Source organism: Saccopteryx bilineata, chromosome X (genome assembly GCF_036850765.1).
Source record: "Saccopteryx bilineata isolate mSacBil1 chromosome X, mSacBil1_pri_phased_curated, whole genome shotgun sequence".
Classification (NCBI taxonomy): Eukaryota; Metazoa; Chordata; class Mammalia; order Chiroptera; family Emballonuridae; genus Saccopteryx; species Saccopteryx bilineata.
In genome coordinates this window covers 146,727,545-146,750,128 of record NC_089502.1, presented here as the reverse complement: position 1 = coordinate 146,750,128, position 22,584 = coordinate 146,727,545, and the positions used below count along the sequence as shown (strand labels likewise).

The 22,584-nt window shown below is 53.6% G+C and overlaps 2 protein-coding genes and 1 non-coding gene across 4 annotated transcripts in view; 1 reads left to right on the top strand and 2 right to left on the bottom strand.

Annotated features, from left to right (window-relative positions):
- The window catches only part of DHRSX (dehydrogenase/reductase X-linked), a gene marked incomplete at its 3' end in the record, with an annotated part of 97,881 nt that extends 76,258 nt beyond the window's left edge, over window positions 1-21,623 (bottom strand). The window contains exon 1 of the mRNA XM_066250582.1: window positions 21,491-21,623. Coding sequence (XP_066106679.1) covers window positions 21,491-21,599 — 109 coding nt within the window. The remainder of the gene's footprint in view (window positions 1-21,490) is intronic.
- TRNAP-GGG (transfer RNA proline (anticodon GGG)) lies at window positions 3,297-3,372 on the top strand. Its single transcript has one exon. It is a non-coding gene; the product is annotated as a tRNA-Pro (tRNA).
- On the bottom strand, window positions 10,067-21,630 carry ZBED1 (zinc finger BED-type containing 1). Of its 2 annotated transcripts, none has more exons than XM_066248820.1 (2): window positions 21,491-21,630; window positions 10,067-12,452 (listed from the first exon to the last, which is right to left on the bottom strand). In XM_066248820.1, the coding sequence occupies exon 2, from the start codon at window positions 12,402-12,404 to the stop codon at window positions 10,206-10,208; it is 2,199 nt and encodes a 732-aa protein (XP_066104917.1). In that variant the 5' UTR covers window positions 12,405-12,452; window positions 21,491-21,630; the 3' UTR covers window positions 10,067-10,205. The 2 variants fall into 2 exon arrangements, with proteins under 2 accessions (XP_066104917.1, XP_066104918.1); XM_066248821.1 differs by having other exon boundaries at window positions 10,067-12,449; window positions 21,491-21,625.
- Window positions 21,631-22,584: the final 954 nt, after the last annotated feature.

The window sequence follows — 22,584 nt, the reverse complement described above, 5'->3', positions numbered from 1 at the left end:
TCTAAGGAAAATGAGAAACCGTGTGCATCTAAAATGACCTCCAAAGAAAAGCATTTTTTTTTAAAAAAAAAAACTCTTTTAAAACAAAACCCAGCAAATAAACAACAACAAATTCTGCACTACTCAGCACAAAAAAAAAAAAAAAAAAAGAAATAAAAAAATTTGGTTCTCTAGCGCCAAAATGGACTGAAATAATACCAACATAACAGAATGTCAGGATAAAAGAAAGGATACATTGTTTGTATATAAAGAGAACCTTGTCAAATAATTGGAAAACATCTAACAACTCCCACCCCCCATCCCCCAATAATAATAGACAAAGGAAGTGAAGGAGGAATTCACACAGCTGTCAGAAACAATTTAGATACACAGAACCATGTTGCAACTCACTTGTAATTGAAGAACCCGTCAATGCAAAGGAACTTAGTCGTTTCATCCATCAGGTTCAATAGCGGGGGTGAGGGGGGCGATGGTCTTCCCCAGGGGGGAAAAAAAAAATTGGACGCTCACATACTTAGTGAATTTCCCACCAAGAGCGTACGTTCTAATAGGATCAAAGAAAGTTAAGAGGCAACAGAGAGACAGACTCTTTTCAGACAGAAAGAGCAGGCTGACCGAGGTCACGGGGGTGGTGGTGGGGGGGGGCGGGAGGGAAAATACAAAAAAAAAACATGAACTAAAGAGAAAATGTCACTGCATCCTCGTTGGTAACAGAAAGCTCTCCAGTCTCAGTCTGACTGTCCTCGTCCATGAAGACATCCTACAGGGGCGGGGGGGGGGTCATTTAAGGGAAAGCCACCCCGACATTGTCCCTTGGGGAAGTCACGCCGGACCGATTTGAAAAGGGGCCCATTGTGTAGGGCTCCGTGGAGAGGGCATTGTTGAAACGGCACAAGATGGATAAAGCGGAGTTGGGATTAGCCGTTGCCAGGGTGATGTGTGTGGGGGGGGGGGAGAGGGAGAGAGAGATGAGACCAACAGCGGGGACAGAGTGGTCTGCGTCCTCGCCATGACAGGAACTCGCACAGTGACGGGGGGCGGCGGCGTCGCCTAGAAATAATCACAGGACCGGCACAGGCTCATTGTCACTGGGAACTGGACAAGCAAGCCTCCCTGTCCGGCATCTGAACGCACAGCCTTACAAGGCGTTCCTGTTGGAAGAAGACAGACGTGTCTTCAAAGCCCGTGTGCATCTCCAGTGACCTCCCAGGAAAAGCCTTTTTTTTAAAAAAAAAATAAAAATAAAACAACTCAACAAGAAATAAACAATCACACGTGGAAGTCACACCACACAGCCTTCTTTAAAAAGAAAAGAGAAAGAAATGAAGAGGAAAAACAAAGATGTCTTTGCCTTGTGGGTTTTGCTCCAAGAGTTTTGAAAACATCTGTGGTTTTAGGGTTTTTTTTTAGTCTGTTTGCTTTTTGGCTTCTGTTTGAATAGTTGATGTGTCCACGCCCTGATGTAGCTCATCAAATACGGAGGAAGGGCTGGGGACATAGCTGGTTCTCTCTGCTGCATTGAGCCCATACAGACAGGTACGGAGTTACAGCTATACCCCCCCAGGATGTATACACAGTGTGTCCATAGTCAAGGTGCATTTTTGACCGGTCACAGGAAAGCAACAAAAGACGACAGAAATGTGAAATCTACACCAAATAAAAGGAAAACTCTCCCAGTTTCATACCTATTCAGTGCAGTTCCATGTGGGCTCACGCACAGATTTTTTAGGGCTCCTTAGGTAGCTATCCCGTGTAGCCTCTACAGACTCGTCACTGACTGATGGATAACCTACCAGAACGGGGTTTCTCCACCAAACTGCCCGTTTCCTTCAACTGCTTATCCCACCAAGTCATGTTATTCCTACGTGGTGGTGCTTCGTTATAAACGCGCTCATATTCACGTTGCACTTTGGTCCCGGATTCGAATTGAGCGAGCCACAGAACACACTGAACTTTCCTCTGTACCGTCCACATCTCGACTGGCACGGCCGTGGGCTGCTCCGCTGTATACACGGTGTTACGTCATCATCTGTGCATGCGCACATGCTGCCACATCATCCTACAGAAACTGGGAGGGTTCTCCTTTTATTTGGTGCAGATTTCACATTTCTGTCATCTTTTGTTGCTTTCCTGTGACCGGTCAGAAGTGCACTGTGACTTTACGGACACACTGTATTAAAGAGGGAGAAATTTGCCTGGCCTGTGGTGGCGCAGTGGATAAAGCTTCGACCTGGAAATGCTGAGGTCGCCGGTTCAAAACCCTGGGCTTGCCTGGTCAAGGCACATATGGGAGTTGATGCTTCCAGCTCCTCTCCCCCTTCTCTCTCTCTGTCTCTCCCTCTCCTCTCTAAAAATGAATAAATAATTTTTTTAAAAAATAAGGAGGGAGAAATTTATTGTAAGAAACGGGCTCGCTCCATCGTATTGATCAGCAAACCTAAAATCCGCAGACCCACAAGCAGGAGACCCCGGGGAAGGGCTGACTTTTCAGCCCAAGTCTCAAGGTCGTCTGTAGGTGCCACCTCCTCTTCCTCCAGGGATCTCCGTCTTTTTCACTCGGGACGACCTTCGACTGATCAGACGCGACCCACTTACGCCACGGCGGGCGGGCGGCTTTGCTCAGCGTTCTACAGACGTAAACACTCAGCTTGTCTAAAGCGGATACCTTCAGGGTAACATTCCACCAGATTTCTGGGCCGGAAGGCCCACCCTAGTGGACAGGCACAATCACCAGAAGATGTTGAAGCGTTCACGCTTGCTAGGTGCTGGCGGTAGTCAGCGGGAAGCCAGGCTCCCGGCTACGTGATTTCCTCCGTGGGCCAAGTCACTGCGTCGCGTAGGAACGAGAAGAAAATGGAGCCAAGTTTCCCAACAAAAGAGCTACTAAGCGCAGGCTCGCTCCGCAGAGGAGCCTGAAGTTCACATAATTAAAGAGAAAAAGGCTAATCTGAGAAGCCAACACACTGTGTGATTCCGATTCCGTGACATTCCGGAATAGGCAGAGTCTATACACACAGTAGAAAGACCCACCACGGCCTGGGGTTTGGGGGGTGGGAGGGGTGCAGGGAGACAGAGAGCAACGGGAATGTGCAGGACGGCGACCTTACTCTGGGTCACACCACAGTGACGGACACCTGTCGTCACAGGCTTGTCCAAAGCCCCCCGAGTGGACAACGCGGAGGCTGAGCCCTCTTGGGAACTGTGGCAGCGGACGGTACTCACAGTGGAGGGTCCCGGAGTGTGTGTGTGTGTGTGTGTGTGTGTGTGTGTGTGTATGTAAAAAATGGCTGTAAAAGGCCCTGGCTGGTTGGCTCAGTGGTAGAGCATCGGCCTGGGGTGCAGAAGTCCTGGGTTCGATTCCCGGCCAGGGCACACAGGAGAAGCGCCCATCTGCTTCTCCACCCCTCCCCCCCTCCTTCCTCTCTGTCTCTCTCTTCCCCTCCCGTAGCTGAGGCTCCATTGGAGCAAAGATGGCCCGGGCGCTGGGGATGGTTCCTTGGCCTCTGCCCCAGGCGCTGGAGTGGCTCTGGTCGCAACAGATCGACGCCCCGGAGGGGCAGAGCATCGCCCCCTGGTGGGCGTGCCGGGTGGATCCCGGTCGGGCGCATGCGGGAGTCTGACTGTCTCTCCCCGTTTCCAGCTTCAGAAAAATACAACAACAACAACAAAAAATGGCTGTAAAGCAGGTGTCCCCAAACTTTTTACACAGAGGGCCAGTTCACTGTCCCTCAGACCGTTGGAGGGCCGAACTATAAAAAAAACTATGAACAAATTCCTATGCACACTGCACATATCTTATTTTAAAGTAAAAAAACAAAAAACAAAACGGGAACAAATACCATATTTAAAATAAAGAACAAGTAAATTTACATCAACAAACTGACCAGTATTTCAATGGGAACTATGCTCCTCTCACTGACCACCAATGAAAGAGGTGCCCCTTCTGGAAGTGAAGCAGGGGGCCGGATAAATAGCCTCGGGGGGGCCGCATGCGGCCCGCGGGCCGTAGTTTGGGGACCCCTGCTCTAAAGTATCAACCTTGTTACTGTATCTCCCAATGTAAAAGAAACACATTCTATGGAACTATTGGGGTCTAAAAATGGGGTACGTCTCATATAGCAGCGGTGGCGTTTCCAATGACAAGACAATCTGTGAAGACAGTGACTGGTCATCAGACAGAAGAGGACAAGCTCGTGGAGGGGAGTTTTGGCCGTGACGAGGAGTTCGTATGAATGTCATGATGAATCAAACTGGAGTTCGATCACTTTACGTCACGCATTTTTTTCTTTCAAATTTCAGGCACCCCCCCCCCAAAGTAAGGTGCGTCTTTAAATGTGGGAACTTCTTATATATGTGGGGAAATATGGTACAAACATGCACACTCATGGAAACATATGCACACTCACGGAGGGGACCCTGAGCATAAAGCAATTGGATCCCCCTCAAAATAGAATAGAATAGAATAGAATAGAATAGAATAGGAGTGGTCAAAGATAATAGAATAGAATAGAGTGGTCAAAGTTAATAGGATAGAAGAGAATAGAATAGAGTGGTCAAAGTTAATAGGATGGAATAGAATAGAAAATAGAATAGAATAGAATAGAATAGGAGTGGTCAAAGATAATAAGATACAATAGAATAGAATAGAATAGAATAGGAGTGGTCAAGAATAGAATAGGATAGGATAGGATAGAGTGGTCAAAGTTAGAATAGAATAGAATAGAATAGAATAGAATAGAATAGGAGTGGTCACGGATAGGATAGGATAGGATAGGATAGGATAGAATAGAATAGAATAGAATAGAATAGAATAGAATAGAATAGGAGTGGTCAAGAATAGGATAGGATAGGATAGGATAGGATAGGATAGGATAGGATAGAGTGGTCAAAGTTAGAACAGAATAGGATAGGATAGGATAGGATAGAATAGAATAGAATAGAATAGAATAGAATATTATATTATAGAATAGAATAGAAACACACAATGTTGAGGGGGCAGTGCAAAGTTGATACCCAATAAGAGAAGTCTCCTGCACACTGGATGCCGCAAACCTCTAGACACTAAAACAGGGCCAATGACCTTTGCACGGGGCATAAAGCAACCTGCTGTCCCCAAAGCGGACTGGTGGGACGGTGTGCACAGGAGACTACACCCTCTTGGGAACTGTGGACTCATGGAAACATATGCACACTCCCGGAGGGGACCCTGAGCATAAAGCAATTGGATCCCCCTCAAAATAGAATAGAATAGAATAGAGTGGTCAAAGATATAGAATAGAATAGAATAGAATAGAATAGAATAGAATAGAATAGAGTAGAGTAGAGTAGAGTAGAGTAGAATAGAATAGAATAGAATAGAATAGAATAGAATAGAATAGAATAGAATAGAATAGAATAGAATAGAATAGAGTGGTCAAAGTTAATAGGGTAGAATAGAATAGAATAAAATAGAATAGAATAGGAGTGGTCAAAGATAATAGAATAGAATAGAATAGAATAGAATAGGAGTGGGCAAGAATAGGATAGGATAGGATAGGATAGGATAGGATAGAATAGAGTGGTCAAAGTTAATAGAATAGAATAGAATAGAATAGAATAGAATAGAATAGAATAGGAGTGGTCAAGAATAGGATAGGATAGGATAGGATAGGATAGGATAGGATAGGATAGGATAGGATAGGATAGGATAGAGTGGTCAAAGTTAATAGAATAGAATAGAATAGGAGTGGTCAAGAATAAGATAGGATAGGATAGGATAGGATAGGATAGGATAGAGTAGAGTGGTCAAAGTTAATAGAATAGAATAGAATAGAATAGAATAGAATAGAATAGAATAGAATAGAATAGGAGTGGTCAAGAATTGGATAGGATAGGATAGGATAGGATATTATAGAATAGAATAGAAACACACAATGTTGAGGGGGCAGTGCAAAGTTAATACCCCAATAAGAGAAGTCTCCTGCACACTGGATGCCGCAAACCTTTAGATGCTAAAACAGGGCCAATGACCTTTGCACGGGGCATAAAGCAACCTGCTGTCCCCAAAGCGCTGTTTGCAAAGGTGACCAGACAGCAGGTACATGACCACCAGACAGACGGCTACAAGACCGAAGATTAAACACATTGCTCAGAATCAGCGTCACTGTGTCACGTCACCTGCACCCACAGCAACGCCTCCCTGCTGTGGATGTCACCGTCCCCTGTCCGTATCACCTTGGTCTCCTCATCGGGACGCTATCTGGGCTCCCTTCTGAAGCAGGGCTTCCCAAGTAGCTCGCTGTTCTCACAAACCTCACATTAAGACGCGTTGCCTGTCTGTCCCTCATTTTTATTTTTCAGTGAACGCTGGTTTTTACTTGTGACGGAGAACGCTACAGAATGTTTCAGGGGCAGCAGAACAGAAAATCGGCCCCATGTAAACTCCAGCCGCGTGTGCATAAAATCAAGTATAATAACAACCTCCACCCTCCCGCTGCTGACCCCCCCCAGCACCACCCAGGAAGAGCGACAACCAGGAACACACAGAGAGAGGGCAGGGGTGTGTGTGTCATTGTTTCCCTGGGTGCCTCGTTTCCTCAAGAGAAGGACAAGGAAGGGAAGTGGCTGTCCTTGTATAGGGTCCTCAGTCACCTCCCGTTTGGGTTGATAATCCATTCCCCTGGTCTCCGCACCCATTCCTAGTGGCCTCCGCACCCATTCTTAGTGGACGCATTTCTTCTTAAATTTTTATTTATGTATTTATTCATTTTAGAGAGGAGAAAGAGTGAGAGAAAGAGAGACAGAGAGAGAGACAGAGAGAAGGGGGGGAGGAGCAGGAAGCATCAACTCCCATATGTGCCTTGACTGGACAAGTGCAGGGTTTGAACCGGCGACATGAGCGTTCCAGGTCGACGCTTTATCCACTGCGCCACCACAGGTCAGGCCTGGATGCGTCTCTTAAACCAATGAATGAATGAATGAATGAAAAAAAAAAAGTCCATCGTGACTGGTGTTCCTCAAAGCTGCAGTGTCATGGACACCCCAAGTCAGACAGGGAATGAAGAGTTCATCTATTTCCCAGTTTTGATACAAAAAAACATGACCAAAGACAAGGGCTGGCCTTAAAAGACTTGAGGCCTTAAAAGAAAGGGGGGACCCTGGCTGGTTGGCTCAGTGGTGGAGCGTCGGCCTGACGTGCAGGAGTCCCGGGTTCGATTCCCGGCCAGGGCACACAGGAGAAACACCCATCTGCTTCTCCACCCCTCCCCCCCTCTCCTTCCTCTCTGTCTCTCTCTTCCCCTCCCACAGCCGAGGCTCCATTGGAGCAAAGATGGCCCGGGCGTTGGAGATGGCTCCTTGGCCTCTGCCCCAGGCACTAGAATGGCCCTGATTGCAACAGAGCGACGCTCCAGATGAGCAGAGCATCGCCTCCTGCTGGGCATGCTGGGTGGATCCCAGTCAGGCACATGCGGGAGTCTGTCTGCCTGCCCGTTTCCAACTTCAGAAAAATACAAAAAAAAAATGGTGGAAGGAACATGCATTTTCCTCCCAACAGACAGGAAGGGCTTATAAGCCTGTTTGTGCGTCTACAAGATGCAGACCGGGGCGGGGGGGCACCTGAGTCTCTGGAAAGGTTGCTGCAGCCCCCGGGCAGAAGGGACAGATGCTAAAGCTGATGCCCCCTGCCCCGACCGGTGCTCGTTCTTGGGACACTCGGAGCTGAGGGTGTTAAGTCAACCATGACGATGGCTTCAACTGCTTTGTGTTCCACACTCGACTTTCTAGAAGCCTGGATGGCAGACGCGTTCAAGATAAAAACTGCTTCCCTGCTCGGAGCACCCAGGGAAGTGACCAGCTCGAAATGCACACACGTTTCCTTCCGCAAGGTGAGAGGACGTCATGGGACATTGGGGACCTGGGCAGGGCACCGCGAGGAGCTGATGGGTCTTCATAGCATCACTCACCTCGCCACGTGGACCATCTGACTCGCAAATGGCGTTACCTCGGGGGAGAGGGAGCCACTTGAAAAGCCACTTAAAAGTGATTCTCAGGGTCCTGGCTCGTTTGCTTGATGGATAGAATGCCGGCCCGGCGTGTGGAAGTTTCAGGTTCAATCCCTGCTCAGGGCACACAGGAGAAGCGACCATCTGCTTCTCCACCCCTCCCCCTCTCTGTCTTCCATCTCCTGCAGCCACTGGCTCGATGGGTTCAAGCACTTGCCCTCAGGCACTAAAAATAGCTTGATTGGTCCAAGCATTGGCCCTAGACAGGAGTTGCTGGGATCCTTGTCAAGGTCCATACAGGAGTCTATCTCTCTATTTCTCCTCCTCTCATTTAAAGAAAGGGAAGGAGGGAGGGAAAGAGGGAGGGAGGGAAGGAAGGAAGAAGGTAGGAAAAGAAAGGAAAGAAAGAGAAATAAAGAAAGAAAAAGAGAGAGAGAGAGAGAAAGGAAGGAAGGAAGGAAGGAAACCAGGGCTCCTCTCATTTAAAGAAAGGGAAGGAGGGAGGGGAGGAGGGAGAAAGGGATGGAAGGAAAAAGAAAGGGAAAAAAGGAAGAAGGAAAGAAAGAAAAAAGAAAAAGAAAGAGAGAAAAAAAGGGAAAGAGAGAAAAAGAGAAAGAAAGAAAGAAAGAAAGAAAGAGGGAGGGAGGGAGGGAGGGAGGGAGGAAGGGAGAGAGAGAAAGAAAGAAAGAAAAAAGAGAAAGAAAGAAAAAGAGAAAGAAAGAAAAGGGAAAGAAAGAAAAAGAAAGAAAGAAAGAGGGAGGGAGGGAGGAAGGAAGGAAGGGAGAGAGAGAGAAAGAAAGAAAAAAGAGAAAGAAAGAAAAAGAGAAAGAAAGAAAAAAGAAAAAAAAGAAAAAGAGAGAAAGAAAAGGGAAAGAAAGAGAAAAAGAGAAAGAAAGAAAGAAAGAAAGAAAGAAAGAAAGAAAGAAAGAAGGAGGGAGGGAGGGAGGAAGGAAGGGAGAGAGAGAGAAAGAAAGAAAAAAGAAAAAAGAAAGAAAAAGAGAAAGAAAGAAAAGGGAAAGAAAGAGAAAAAGAGAAAGAAAGAAAGAGGGAGGGAGGGAGGGAGGGAGGGAGGAAGGAAGGGAGAGAGAGAAAGAGAAAGAAAAGAAAGAAAAAGAAAGAAAGAGGGAGGGAGGGAGGGAAGGAGAGAGGGAGGAAGGAAGGAATGAAGGGAAGGAGGGAGGGAGGAAGGAAGGAAGGGAGGGAGGGAGGGAGGGAGGGAGGGAGGGAGGGAGGGAGGAAGAGAGAAAGAAAGAAGAAAGAAAAAAGAAAGAGAAAGAAAAGAAAAAGAGAGAAAGAGAAAGAAAAAAAGAAAGAAAAAGAAAGAAAGAAAGAAAGAAAGGAGTGAGAGGGAGGGAGGGAGGGAGAGAAAGGAAGGAAGGAAGAAAGGAAGAAAGAAAAAAAGAAAGAAAACCAGGGCTCTCAAAAAGGGGGTCTTTTCCTCATGTCAAAAAAAAAATTAAAAAAAAAGAGATTCTGGGGAAACCAGACTTTTCAAGCGTCGAACAGAGTAACAGTCACAGCAATAATCTCTAGAGGCCGAGACTCAACAAGGAGCGGGAGGCTCAGCAGGACCCGTGCCAACCAGGGTGAGGCCGCAAGGACGCGCGCGCGAGGGGCACAAAACAAGGCACTGGACACCGCTTTCCGGACCTTTAATGCGCGCTCAGACGGGGGGGGGGGGGGCGGCCCCTCAGCAGAGCCTGAACCCCACCCGGGACGCGTCCCCCACCCCCTCACAACCGGGCCTTCTGGCGCCAGGTCTCACGCCAGAGCGCGCGCGCGCGCGGACGCGAGGTTCCCACTTATCCACAGGTCCACCCACGCGCCCTCCCTTCCCGGGCGCCCCTGACCGCGTGCGCGGGAGGGAAACGGAAGGACAAGTGGTCACCCTCCTCTGCGCACAGTGGCGACTTTTCCCGGGATCTGCCCCAGCCCGTGCAGCGGACTCCGGGGAGAGGGGATGAGTGTGGGGGGCCCTGTCTGTCCCCTCTGTGTCCCCGCTGTGTGGGGCAGGTGAGCATTTCTCATTTCTCAGCCCTGGAAGGAGCCGTTGGGGACTCTCCCGTGTCATTTTTTGTCCCTTACCCCGGGGACTCAAGGGGACTCCCATACAGAGACGCTCCTTTGGCCACGGGCGGGTCCTCCTTCTCCTCCTTGGAGAAGCATCCACGCGGCCAGTCCTGGGGGCCACACGTGCGTCCTCCTGGCGCCCTTCCCCCAGCGCTACACAAAGCCGCCGTCCCGGATGCCGGCGAAGAAGCCCGTGTGGACGGCGTCCCCGAACGTGAACACCTGGTCCTGGTCCAAACCCCACTCCCCCTCGTCCTCGTCTTCCGGCTCGGGCTCCGCCGTCCCGCCGCCGCCGCCACCGCCGCTGCGGGCGTTCTCGTACAGGAACACCTGCTCGTGGACGTGCGCGGGGGCCAGCCGGTTCCGCTTGGCGCTGACCACGTTGGCGGAGGAGCCGAAGAGGCGCTCGGGCGGCACGCAGGTGGAGGACACGCACCAGTACTTCTGCAGCACCTTGGGCAGCAGCGGGAACAGCGCCAGCCGGTCGGACCACCACTTGAGCGGGTCCTCGCTGAGTGCCAGCACCTTCTGGGACTTGAAGTTGCTCAGCTCCTCCACCACCTGGGCGTGCCACTCCTCCTGGTCCTCCGCGCCCCCGGTCTGGCAGAAGATCTCGGCCAGCATGCTGTTGATGACGCTGGCCGGCGGCGGCGGCGGCGGGGGCGGCGGCGTGGACGGCAGCGCCAGCTTCTTGGCGGCGGGGGGCTCCTCCAGCAGCGCGTAGGCGCTATCCTCCGCGGCGGCGGCGGCGGCCACCGCGCGGTACCCCGCGTCCTTCACCTTGTCCAGGAGTCCCTTGGCCTCCTCCACCACCCTGTTCTCCACCTGCTGCCTCTCCAGGGCGGACAGGAAGGGCAGCTTCTTGTAGCGCGGGTCCAGGAACGTAGCCACGTTGAGGAACATGTCTATCTCGGGCGTCTCCTGGTAGGTCCGGGCCAGCTCCCTGGCGATGACCTCCTTGGCCATGCTGAGCTCCTTGGCGTCCGTCTCCTTGACGCTGAGCGTGCTGCTGGCCAACATGTGCAGCAGCGGCTTGACCATGCTGATGGTGGGGTGCCTGCAGGCGGAGAGCATGTCGGCCACCTGCTTGAAGGGTTGCAGGAGCTCCACCAGCGCCTCGATGGTGGCCCACTCGGCCGCCTCCAGCATGAGGTGGTGGTTGTTGCTGTCCTCCACCAGGACGCCCGCGATGGCGAACTGCTGCTCCCTCAGGCGCTGCAGCATGGCCAGCGTGCCGCCCCACCAGGACACGCGGTCGCTGACCAGCATGCCGCCCGGCTGCGGCTGCGGCTGCTGTTTCTGCTTCTCGTAGAGCAGGTAGGTGGCCACGCTGGACTGCTGGAAGTACTCCACCAGCCGCCGGCAGCGCGCCAGCAGCGCGCCCAGCTTGGGCAGCCGGAAGGCCTGCTGGATGGCGGCGTCGAAGCTGCGCCCCAGGCAGGGCATGTGCGCCGCGATGTCCAGCAGGGCGCACGCCTTCACCACCTCCTTGCCGCCGTCCGTGGTGGCGCCGGACACCTTGGCGCTGATGCCCCACTCGATGAAAGCCTCGTAGAGCACGCGCGTGATGGTCTCGGCCGCGTTCTCGTCGGGCACCTCGAACGTTTTCAGGCAGCGCGAGGTCAGCGACAGGCAGCCCGGCGCCCCCGCCCCGCCCAGGAAGTGCGCGGCCAGCGTGACGTAGGTCCTGTTCTGCGTGTGGCTCTTCCACAGGTCGGTGGCGATGCCGCACCAGGTGGCCTCAGCCAGCTCCCGGAGCACCGCCTCGCGGACGGCGCCGTACCGCTCCGGCAGCGCCTTGCCGCAGAAGAACTTGCGCGCGGGCAGCTCGTACCAGGGGTCGGCCGTCTTGAGCAGCGCGCGGAAGGTCGGCTCGTCCACGATGGACGCCGGGTACAGCCCCTCGCAGATGAGCGCCAGCACGGCGGCCGTCAGCTCCTGCTGCCGCTTCCCCTCGTGCGCGTGGCCGTGGCCGTGGCCGGCCTTGGCGCCCAGCGTGTCCGGAGCGGCGGCGACAGCAGCCAACTGCGAGGTCTCCGGCTTCAGCTTGGAGAAGGCGGTGGCGAAGGCCTCGCGCATCTGCTCCGTGTTGCTCTTGACGAACTCACAGAACTCGTCCGGGTGGTTCTTCTCCAGGTGGTAGGACAGGTTGGAGGTGTTCCCGGAGTAGGCGATCTGGGCCATGCAGATGCGACAGTAGATCTTCTTCCACTGCAGGATGCATCCCTCGGCGTTGGTGTCGAAGCCGAAGTACTTCCACACTTTGCTCTTGGCGCGCGGGTGCGCCACCAGCTTGAGGTCCGTCTGCGGCTGCGGCTGCGGCTGCGTGGGGTCCACGCTCTTACCCTCCATCGTCCTGGCCGGAGGGGGGGCGGGCCGCCTCTCATGGGTGACCACCTGCTAAGAAGTAGCAAGACAAACATCGTGAGAAGGGACCCCGGGGCAGGTGGTGAAGGGGACGGGCGGACAGGCAGGCACAGAGCCCCCGAGGGACCCCTCCCCCAGCTGGGTGGCTGCCTTTCCGGGCGCGTGGCTTTGGCCAAGCGGCGGGGGACAGCCGGACCCTTGGCACGGGCTTCTGGCCGGGTCACTCCTACGTCCGTGACGACGCCACATGTCCGACAGCATGCGTTTCTTTGAACGTCTTTGCGTGTTCCTTTACAGCGCTCTGCTATCTCCTCGTCTCGGCTGTTAACCATTCTACAAGGGTCCAGGAACCCGGGGGGGGGGGGGAGAGCGGGCGGTTTTTCCAGGGAAACTGCCGTTCACAAGAAGCGCCACCACCTGTCGCCACACGGGCGCAGTGAGGTTTTTGGCTCAAAGGCACCCATCAAGCAAAGACAAAATATCAATACATCAACGTGGGGCGACGCTCTGCCCACCAGGGGGGATGCTCTGCCCCTCCGGGGCGTCGCTCTGCCGCGACCAGAGCCACTCTAGCGCGTCCCAGTTTTTTTTTTTTTTTATCTTTGAGACGTTGCCGTTTGGAACATGCTCGGTTCCCGTGACAGGCGCGTGGGTGATGGGTGGGTAAGCGTCTTGGGGTGAGCACAGATCTCCATCCTGCAATGAATGCCCCAGGTGTGCTCTGGGCCGCGAGAGGCTGTGACGACCTGGCAGCCAGGCCCTGGGGGTTCCCTTTGTCACTCGGGTCCCTTCGAGTCCCCAACGAGAGCCCGGAAGCCCCAAAGAGCTGCTGAGTTTTCTTAAAAGGTGTAAGATCGGCCCTGGCCGGTTGGCTCAGCGGTAGAGCGTCGGCCTGGCGTGCAGGAGTCCCGGGTTCGATTCCCGGCCAGGGCACACAGGAGAAGTGCCCATCTGCTTCTCCACCCCTCCCCCTCTCCTTCCTCTCTGTCTCTCTCTTCCCCTCCTGCAGCCGAGGCTCCATTGGAGCAGAGTTGGCCCAGATGCTGAGGATGGCTCTGTGCCCTCTGCCTCAGGTGCTAGAATGGCTCTGGTCTCAACAGAGCAACGCCCCACATGGGCAGAGCATCGCCCCCCTGGTGGGCATGCCGGGTGGATCCCGATCGGGCGCATGCAGAGTCTGTCTGACTGCCTCCCCGTTTCCAAATTCAGAAAATACCAAAAAAAATAAATAAATAAATAAAAAGGTGTAAGGCCCGCGTATAAGCATTCAACCCATGTTACAGCGCTGGGGGCTAACCAAGTTCCGAGCCACAGCCCGGTAAGGTCTATGGTGGGGTGAACAGTGCCCTTCCCAAAATTCAGATCCTTCCAGAATCTCTGAATGAGACCTTATTTGCAAACAGGTCTGTGCAGACGGGATGAAGGGAGGGGTCTGAGAGGAGTCACCCAGGGTCAGGGGGGGCCCTGCATGCTCCCAGTGACAGGGACCTTAGAAGAGACGGAGGAGGAGACACAGACACAAAGGAGAAGCCACGTGGGGACGGAGGCAGAGATGGGAGGGACATAGCCCCCAGCCCAGGGGACACCTGGCCTGGAGCCCCAGGAGCTGGGAGAGGCAGGAGGGACCCTCCCTGGAGCGTCCAGAGGGATTGCGGCCCTGGGACACACCTTTTCTCGTGGTTTTATACCAGCCGCTGGGTCTTCTGCGTTCACTGGGACGAAAACAAGGGGTGAACAGCTGCACTGAGTGTGTCCTTCACCATTACTCTGGGCAGGTGCGATCCAAAGACTTGTCCACAGCCTTCCTGAACATTTCTCTCTTTTTTTTTCTTTCCTTTTTTTAATTTTGCAGAATGGAGTTATTTTGCATCTGCAAGTATCAGGTTACTGATCATAAGAACACGTAACTGGCTTGTGGTTATTTTAGATACACTCTTTCGGTGTTCTCAGTAGAGTTTGAAATGTCTATGTTTCATTCCTAATAGGATTAATATTGATAGGCTTTTCAAAAAAAAAAAAGAAGAAGAAAAAAGCCACATAGGCGAAAGCTTTACTGCAAGATCTCTTTCAGAGTAGAGAACTGAGGTCCTGGCTGGATAGCTAAGTTGGTTGGTTGGAGCATCGTCCGAATAGGCCAAGGTTCGGGGGTTCGGTGCCCGGTCGGGGCACTTACAAGTGTGATCGAAAAAGGGCCCACAAGGCCCTGGCCGGTTGGCTCAATGGTAGAGCGTCGGCCTGGCGTGCAGAAGTCCCGGGTTCGATTCCCGGCCAGGGCACATAGGAGAGGCGCCCATCTGCTTCTCCACCCCTCCCCCTCTCCTTCCTCTCTGTCTCTCTCTTCCCCTCCCGCAGCCGAGGCTCCATTGGAGCAAAGATGGCCCGGGCGCTGGGGATGGCTCCTTGGCCTCTGCCCCAGGCGCTAGAGTGGCTCTGGTCACGGCAGAGCGACGCCCCAGAGGGGCAGAGCATCGCCCCCTGGTGGGCAGAGCGTCGCCCCCTGGTGGGCGTGCCGGGTGGATCCCGGTCGGGTGCATGCGGGAGTCTGTCTGACTGTCTCTCCCCGTTTCCAGCTTAAGAAAAAATAAAAATAAAAAAATAAAATAAAAATAAAAAAGGAAAAAGGGGCCACATGCTGAAGTTGACAAGCTCAGGGGAGACCTGCTCGGTGGCCTTGCAGGCTCAGAGACCACCAGTGACCACACAGGGTGGTCTGAAATGACACCTTTCTAGCCAAGAGCAAGCACTTCAGGCTGGGCGATCAATCCTGTCCTAGGGAGGTATTTTTCTTTTCTTTTTTTTTTAAATTTAATTTTATTTATTTATTTTTAGAGAGGAGAGAGAGAGGAAGAGAAAGGAGAGAGAGAGACAGAGAGAGAAGGGGGAGGAGCTGGAAGCATCAACTCCCATATGTGCCTTGACCAGGCAAGCCCAGGGTTTCGAACCGGCGACCTCAGCATTTCCAGGTCGACGCTTTATCCACTGAGCCACCACAGGTCAGGCTGGGAGGTATTTTTCTGTAACAAAGGTCAGTGTTTGTCTTGTTCTGGGGCTGTCTGCTGTCTTTTCAAGCTACAATAATGGAGCTGATAACATGTCTGACAATGTGAGGGTCACCTTCTTCTCCCCCCCCCCCTCCCTCAGGACAAGCATCCCAGAAATGCCCTGTTGTTGTTACCATCCTGTTCACTGTTAACTGTTAACTCTCTTGTTCCTGCCTGTGAAAAACACCTTTAAGTAGATACATTTTTACTTCTTAAGTAATAGATACATGCTTACTTTTTTCATCCAATCCCAAAGATTTCCCAGCTTTGGGGCTCAGCACCTCCCTAATCTATCAGCGATCAATTTCATGTAAACGCCTTCTGCTTTTCTCTTTGATTCTAACGAATAAAAGAAGTGGTCAAAACCACCGTTTTCCGGAGCATTTTCTCATGTCTGTGGCGACTTTGCTTTCCCCGCAATTCTCAAGAGTTTGGTTCAAATAAACTCATAAAACGATTCTTACAGGTTTGGAACTTTCTCACGGTGACTGGAGCATCAACTCACGAATGCATAAATAAGTGGAACAACAAATTCATGTTTTTCTCTCTCTGTTGGTCAAATAAGTTTGTAAATATGATATATAGCAGGGGTCCCCAAACTTTTTACACAGGGGGCCAGTTCACTGTCCCTCAGACCGTTGGAAGGCCGGACTATAAAAAAAACTATGAACAAATCCCTATGCACACTGCACATATCTTATTTTAAAGTAAAAAAAAAAAAGGGAACAAATACAATATTTAAAATAAAGAACAAGTAAATTTGAATCAACAAACTGACCTGTATTTCAATGGGAACTATGGGCCTGCTTTTGGCTAACTGAAATGGTCAATGTGCTCCTTTCACTGACCACCAATGAAAGAGGTGCCCCTTCCGGACGTGCGGCGGGGGGGCCAGATAAATGGCCTCAGGGGGCTGCATGTGGCCATCGGGCCGTATTTTGGGGACCCCTGATATATAGGTTTGCTCGCTTAGAGTTTGCATTGAGTGTGGGGGACAGGCTGTAAGCAGGCTGGGTCCTTATAGCCTGAGGCTTAGTTTTTTTGGATTTTCTTTTAATTTTTATTTTATTTATTTTTTATTTTTTACAGAGACAGAGAGTGAGTCAGAGAGAGGGACAGACAGACAGGAATGGAGAGAGATGAGAAGCATCAATCATTAGTTTTTCATTGTGCGTTGCAACAACTTAGTTGTTCATTGATTGCTTTCTCATATGTGCCTTGACCGTGGGCCTTCAGCAGACCGAGTAACACCTGGCTGGTTCAAGCTGGTGGGCTTTTCCTCAAACCAGATGAGCCTGCACTGAAGCTGGTGACCTCGGGGTCTCGAACCCGGGTCCTCTGCATCCCAGTCCGACGCTCTATCCACTGCGCCACCACCTGGTCAGGATGGAGGCTTAGTTTTAAGACTAAGCCTTTCCCACCCTAAGTGACTTTGTATCAGAGACTTCCTTGTTTGTATATTGAATTTTAAAGGTTTTGATTTCTACCCTATAAAATGGTGCAGACCGGGAGCTTGCTCTCTCTCGGTTCCTGAGATTAGCATCACAGAGGAGAGCAGAGAAAGGCCACGTGGAGGAGAGGAGAAGCAGCCAAGATGACAGAGTGCTGAAGGAGAAGCCAGTTTGTGCAGAGAGAAGGAAGGAGATGGGGAACAGAGGTGAATAAGGCTGGTGAGGTTAGAAACCTTTGATTCTAGGAAACTCGGAGAAGTCAGTCGCTTTGGGAGCCCTGAATGGAAAGGGAAGTGTTTTCCCACTGTGTGTATTTCTCACCCGCCGGGTGCAAGCTAGGATTAAAGCTAACGGCCCACCAGCTCTTGGCTCTGTTGTTTCATTACCGTCTGTCCGAATCGACTGCAAACCTGCATGGGCCAGGCGGCTGTGACGGTGGCCGTGGCTGCTGGCCCTACACTCTCTCTCTCTCTCTCTCTCTCAAATCAATAAACAAACCAATTTTACAAAGAGTTAAAAGACCCCGAGATCATAAATCTTGAAAACGATTTCGGCTTCCTGTAACCATGTGTCCCATCTCTTCCCGGGTACACAAAACCAACAGCAAGCATTAACTTTCTCTTAACAGATTACAAAAAGAAAAAGAAAAAACCTATTCATTTGACAAGTAGGGTCTCTGAAAATGGCTGTGTAGGAAAACAGCATCTAAACCAGCGGTTCTCAACCTTTCTAACGCCGTGACCTCCCCGCAATTCAGTTCCTCATGTTGCGGTGACCCCAAAGCAAAAAATAATTTTGGTGGCTACTTCATCACTGTAATTTTGCTACAGTTATGATTCGGAATGTAAATACCTGATATGCATGATGTATTTTCTGATGGCTTTAGGCGACCCCACTGGGGTCGCGACCCACAGGTTGAGAACCGCTGGTCTAGGGCCCGTTTTCTTCTTCACCACGGGACGTTTACGGAAGGAAACTGCTGTGCCGTGTGAACGGGACAGTAAAACACGTCTGGCCCGGTTCTGTCTCCTCCTCGACACCCGCGGACGCATCAGAGAAACGGAATGTCTCGCGTACCTTTCCTTCACACACGAATACTTTTCAACGGGTTTCAGGCCGAGGCGGGAGGTCTGGTGTGTCACAGCAGGGGGCTGAACACACAGAGTAAATCACGCGTTTCAAAACGTCACTGTGTAGCCTGACCCGTGGTGGCGCAGTGGATAAAGCGTCGACCTGGAAATGCTGAGGTCGCCGGTTCGAAACCCTGGGCTTGCCTGGTCAGGGCACATATGGGAGTTGATGCTTCCAGCTCCTCCCCACCTTCTCTTTCTCTCTCTCTCTCTTCTCTCTCTCTCTCCCTGTCTCTTTCTCTCCCTTTCTCTCTCCTCTCTAAAATGAATTAAAAAAACAAAACACGTCACTGTTATTTAAGACGGCAAAGCAAAATAACAGTCAACAAGAACGTGACCAACAGACAGGTGTGTCTTTGTGCGAGTAACCTGATCCAGTCTGAGCCACAGAAAGATTTCGGCCACTATACGTCCTTTGTGGGAATTCTTGAACTGGCTTGGACACCTGCCTGCCCAACATGGAGACTATGGTGATTTTGTCTCTAGGACACACATTTGTTTTGTTTTTTCCCTGAAGCTGGAAACGGGGAGAGACAGTCAGACAGACTTCGGCATGCGCCCGACCGGGATCCACCCGGCACGCCCACCAGGGGCAATGCTCTGCCCCTCCGGGGCGTCACTCTGTTGTGACCAGAGCCACTCTAGCGCCTGAGGCAGAGGCCACAGAGCCATCCCCAGCACCCGGGCCATCTTTGCTCCAGTGGAGCCTCGGCTGCGGGAGGGGAAGAGAGAGACAGAGAGGAAGGAGAGGGGGAGGGGTGGAGAAGCAGATGGGCGCCTCTCCTGTGTGCCCTGGCCGGGAATCGAACCCAGGACTTCTGCACGCCAGGCCGATGCTCTACCACTGAGCCAACCGGCCAGGGCCAACTAGGACACACATTTTAAGGAAAGTTGACCTGCAGGGGTGGACCGTGGAAGTGGAGACACCCCTCCCTGTACAAAAGGCAGAAAAACAGCTCCGTAAACGTACTGAGAAAAACAACTGAGATGTGGGGCCACTGAGCCTCTCGGTTAACGGTCAGCTGGGTTCCTCGGTTCCGTGCCCAGGACAAAGTTCAACGGCTCCTCCCTCGCTGCCACAAGTAAAATCCAGGGCAGGGCAAATAGCACAGATGCCACTTGGCTTGGGCAGCAGACAGACCAACGGAAAAGACATTTTAGATCCTGGTCCAGGATCTAAAATTATGTCTAAACCCCGACAGACGGGTCCTGGCTGGTTCAAAGCTGGCTGCCGCGGCCTCGCTCATGGTTCTAGGAAATGACCCCTGGTCTGGCTCCCAGCTGAGGAGTCCCTCCCCAGACCTCACTGTTATCTCTTCCCCATTTCAAGCAACAAGCAGAAAGGACAGCTAAGTTCTTCTCCATTTTTTTTTTTTTGTCACAGCACAATGTCCAGATAAGCATGGGTGGCCCAGCTGTTGTTGGCTGGAGGGGACAAGGCCAAGTTCAAATTCCATCCCCAAAGTAAACTCCGGTCTCTTCTGTGAACACGGAGGGAGCAGCACCCCTCTAAAGGTGGACACATAGAAACTGCTATGCTCCATGATTTGCGCACATTTCCCACAGGGATTCACAGTGAGTCCGGATTTTTTTATTATTATTATTAAAAAGCCCCAGTTCAAGGGATATAGCTACCACAGAAATGATGCCAACCAGAGGGACGCAGGTTGGAGGGAGGAAATATGGAGTACTTTGGGTCGTGAGCGCACAATGCACAGGATATCGAATTATAATACTTATCCCTGAAATGTACATAACGTCATTCACCAACATCACCTCAATAAAATATTTTTTCTTTTTTTAATTTCTGAAGCTGGAAACGGGGAGAGACAGTCAGACAGACTCCAGCATGCGCCCCACCGGGATCCACCTGGAACGCCCACCAGGGGCAATGCTCTGCCCACCAGGGGGCGACGCCCCGCCCCGCCCCTCCGGGGGGCCGCTCTGCTGTGACCAGAGCCACTCTAGCGCCTGAGGCAGAGGCCAAGGAGCCATCCCCAGCACCCGGGCCATCTTTGCTCCAATGGAGCGTTGGCTGTGGGAGGGGAAGAGAGAGACAGAGAGGAAGGAGGGGGTGTGGAGAAGCAAATGGGCGCTTCTCCTATGTGCCCTGGCCGGGAATCGAACCCGGGTCCCCCGCACGCCAGGCCGACGCTCTACCGCTGAGCCAACAGGCCAGGGCCTCAATAAAATACTTTCTTTCCCCCCTAAATACCATCCAAGCCACATTTACCTCCAAATCCCCAAGCCTCAGGGACCTTCCTCGGCTTTGAATACATTGGATACATTTTAAAATACCCAATCACAAGTGTCTCCCAAAATCCACCGCTTAACACCCCCCCACACACACACACCTGGGGGGGGGGGGCACACTTAAAAGAATTTGGAGGGTGCGGCTCACTTTAAAATGTTTACTTCTGTTCAGAGTTGCAGCGTGGGGGGGGACAGACACTCACACATACATACATACACACAGACAGAGACACACGCCCTTTCCGCGGGGGAGTAAGAGGAATTCGAAAGTGTTTTCATAATCATAGGAGGTGGTATTGTTGCTACACTCCATTCCGGGTTCCGGTCGCTCAGGCCCTGCGGGGTTGGGGTGGGGTGGGGTGGGGGTGGGGGGGACAAGTCAGGAAGAAGACAGAGAAGGAAGGGAAAGTAAGTCCCCAGGTCGCACGTGACGCCCAGTTGCTACAATGTGGCAGCGTCTTTCCCACCGAATACTTTGTTTTGCTTAAAGAGTTAGTGTAGCGCTGGCAACAGTAAACTGTCCCTCGGGCTCCGACAGCCTGGAGGGATATTTGCAGGCCACCGGCGCCTCCATCCGCCCCCCGCCCGCAGGTCTTCCGGGCTTCAAGGGCTAAACTAAGCCTGTGATTAGGGGCAGATGCAGGGCACACGCAGACCAGCAGGTCGGGGGGTGCCCAGCCCCTTCCAGCCGCGGGGACGCATCCGGACCCGGGAAGTCGCAGGCAGGGGGCTGCGCTGCGTCTCCTAACTGCAGAGAAACAAAGTTGCCACTGAACGGAAGTGCTTTCTCTCCCGGACGCCCATGGCTCGCCAGTGCCGCGGAGGACGCCGCAGGGCCCCGCGCGCGCGCCGGGCCGGTGCTACGTGCCCCGGGCCGGGCCCCAGGCCTCCTCGGGTGGCCCGGTGAGGAGGGGACACCAGGATCCCCTCCACCACCCAGAGGAGGGGCGTTCCCAGGCGGAGACCCGGCGTAGGGCGCGCGCCGCGGGGAGGGGGACAGGGCGCCTGATTCCCGCCCGCGCGCCCGTCACAGCCCCTCCCGCCCGGCGCGCCCGGGAGTCAAGGACACGCCGGGCCAGGAGCGCGCGCCCCAAGCCCGCTGTCGCCAATGTCACCAAAGCGGCCGCCGGGCCTGCCCTCGGCTCCCCGGCCTCCCCCAACCCGTGCCCTGCCTCGCGCGCCACCCCGCCGCTAACCTGGCTCCACAAAGCGCCCGCAGCAGCGACGCAGCAGCTGCGCCAAGATCACCAATGCGCCCGCGGCGTAGACGCGCAGGGCCGCCCGCGCCGCACACAAAGGCGACATGGCTGCCCGCCGCCGCCGCCGCCGCCGCCGCTTCCGCGCCGCCTGCCCGGGACTCGGTCGCGCCGCGGGGACGCGAGGGCTGCAGACGCCCGCCCCTGCCCGCCCCGCCCCGCCCCGCGCGGCCCGCCTCCTGGACCCGCCCCCCGCCCACACCACGGCGCCGCCCCCCAGCCAGGGAACTCCCTCCCATCCACTGCCCCGGGGTCACGTGACACCCCCCCCGGCTCTTCCCCTCCCCCCCCCCCCCCCCCCCCCGGGTCACGGATCTCATCCATCAAACCCTCCACCCCCACCAACGGCTCGCGCCCGGACTGGGGGTCCACTCCTCCCGCCCGGACTAGGCGACAGACGCCCAACCCTGCGCGCCCCCAGGGTCCCGCGCCCGGACCACGGGACTCCTCTCACCCTCCCTCCGCCACGGATCCCCGCTGAGACCTCCCACCCTGAGCGTGGGACTCCACCCCCCCACACACACGGAACCCCACCCAGCCGTGGACCCCTTCCGGGATCCCCCCACCCCGTGACTCTCACGGAGGCGACGGACCCATCCCCCACTCTCGCCTCCCCCACGCACTACCACCACCCGGACCCGCTCCCACCACCCTCACATCACGGACCCCCGCAAGTGACCCCGGTCGGGACCACCAGCCTCCACCCCGGCTACGGACCCCTGCCCGGACCCCCTCCTCGCCACAGACCCCCCACCAGAAACCGCACCCCGGCTGCAGAAACACGCACCCGGACCACAAGAAATTGCTCTTGGACCACGGACCCCCCCCCCCGTGCCTCCACCCACACCCAGACTTCCAGGGAGACCCAAGCGGGTCCCTGAACCACGGGCCCCCATCCAGACCCCCAGTGAGGCCTCACACAGACCCCTACCCAGACCCCCCCCCCCGTGGAAACCGTAACCCTGGCAACCACAGACCCCACAAGGACCTCAACACCTGCCAGGAACGTGGACTTCCATCCACACCACTCCCTG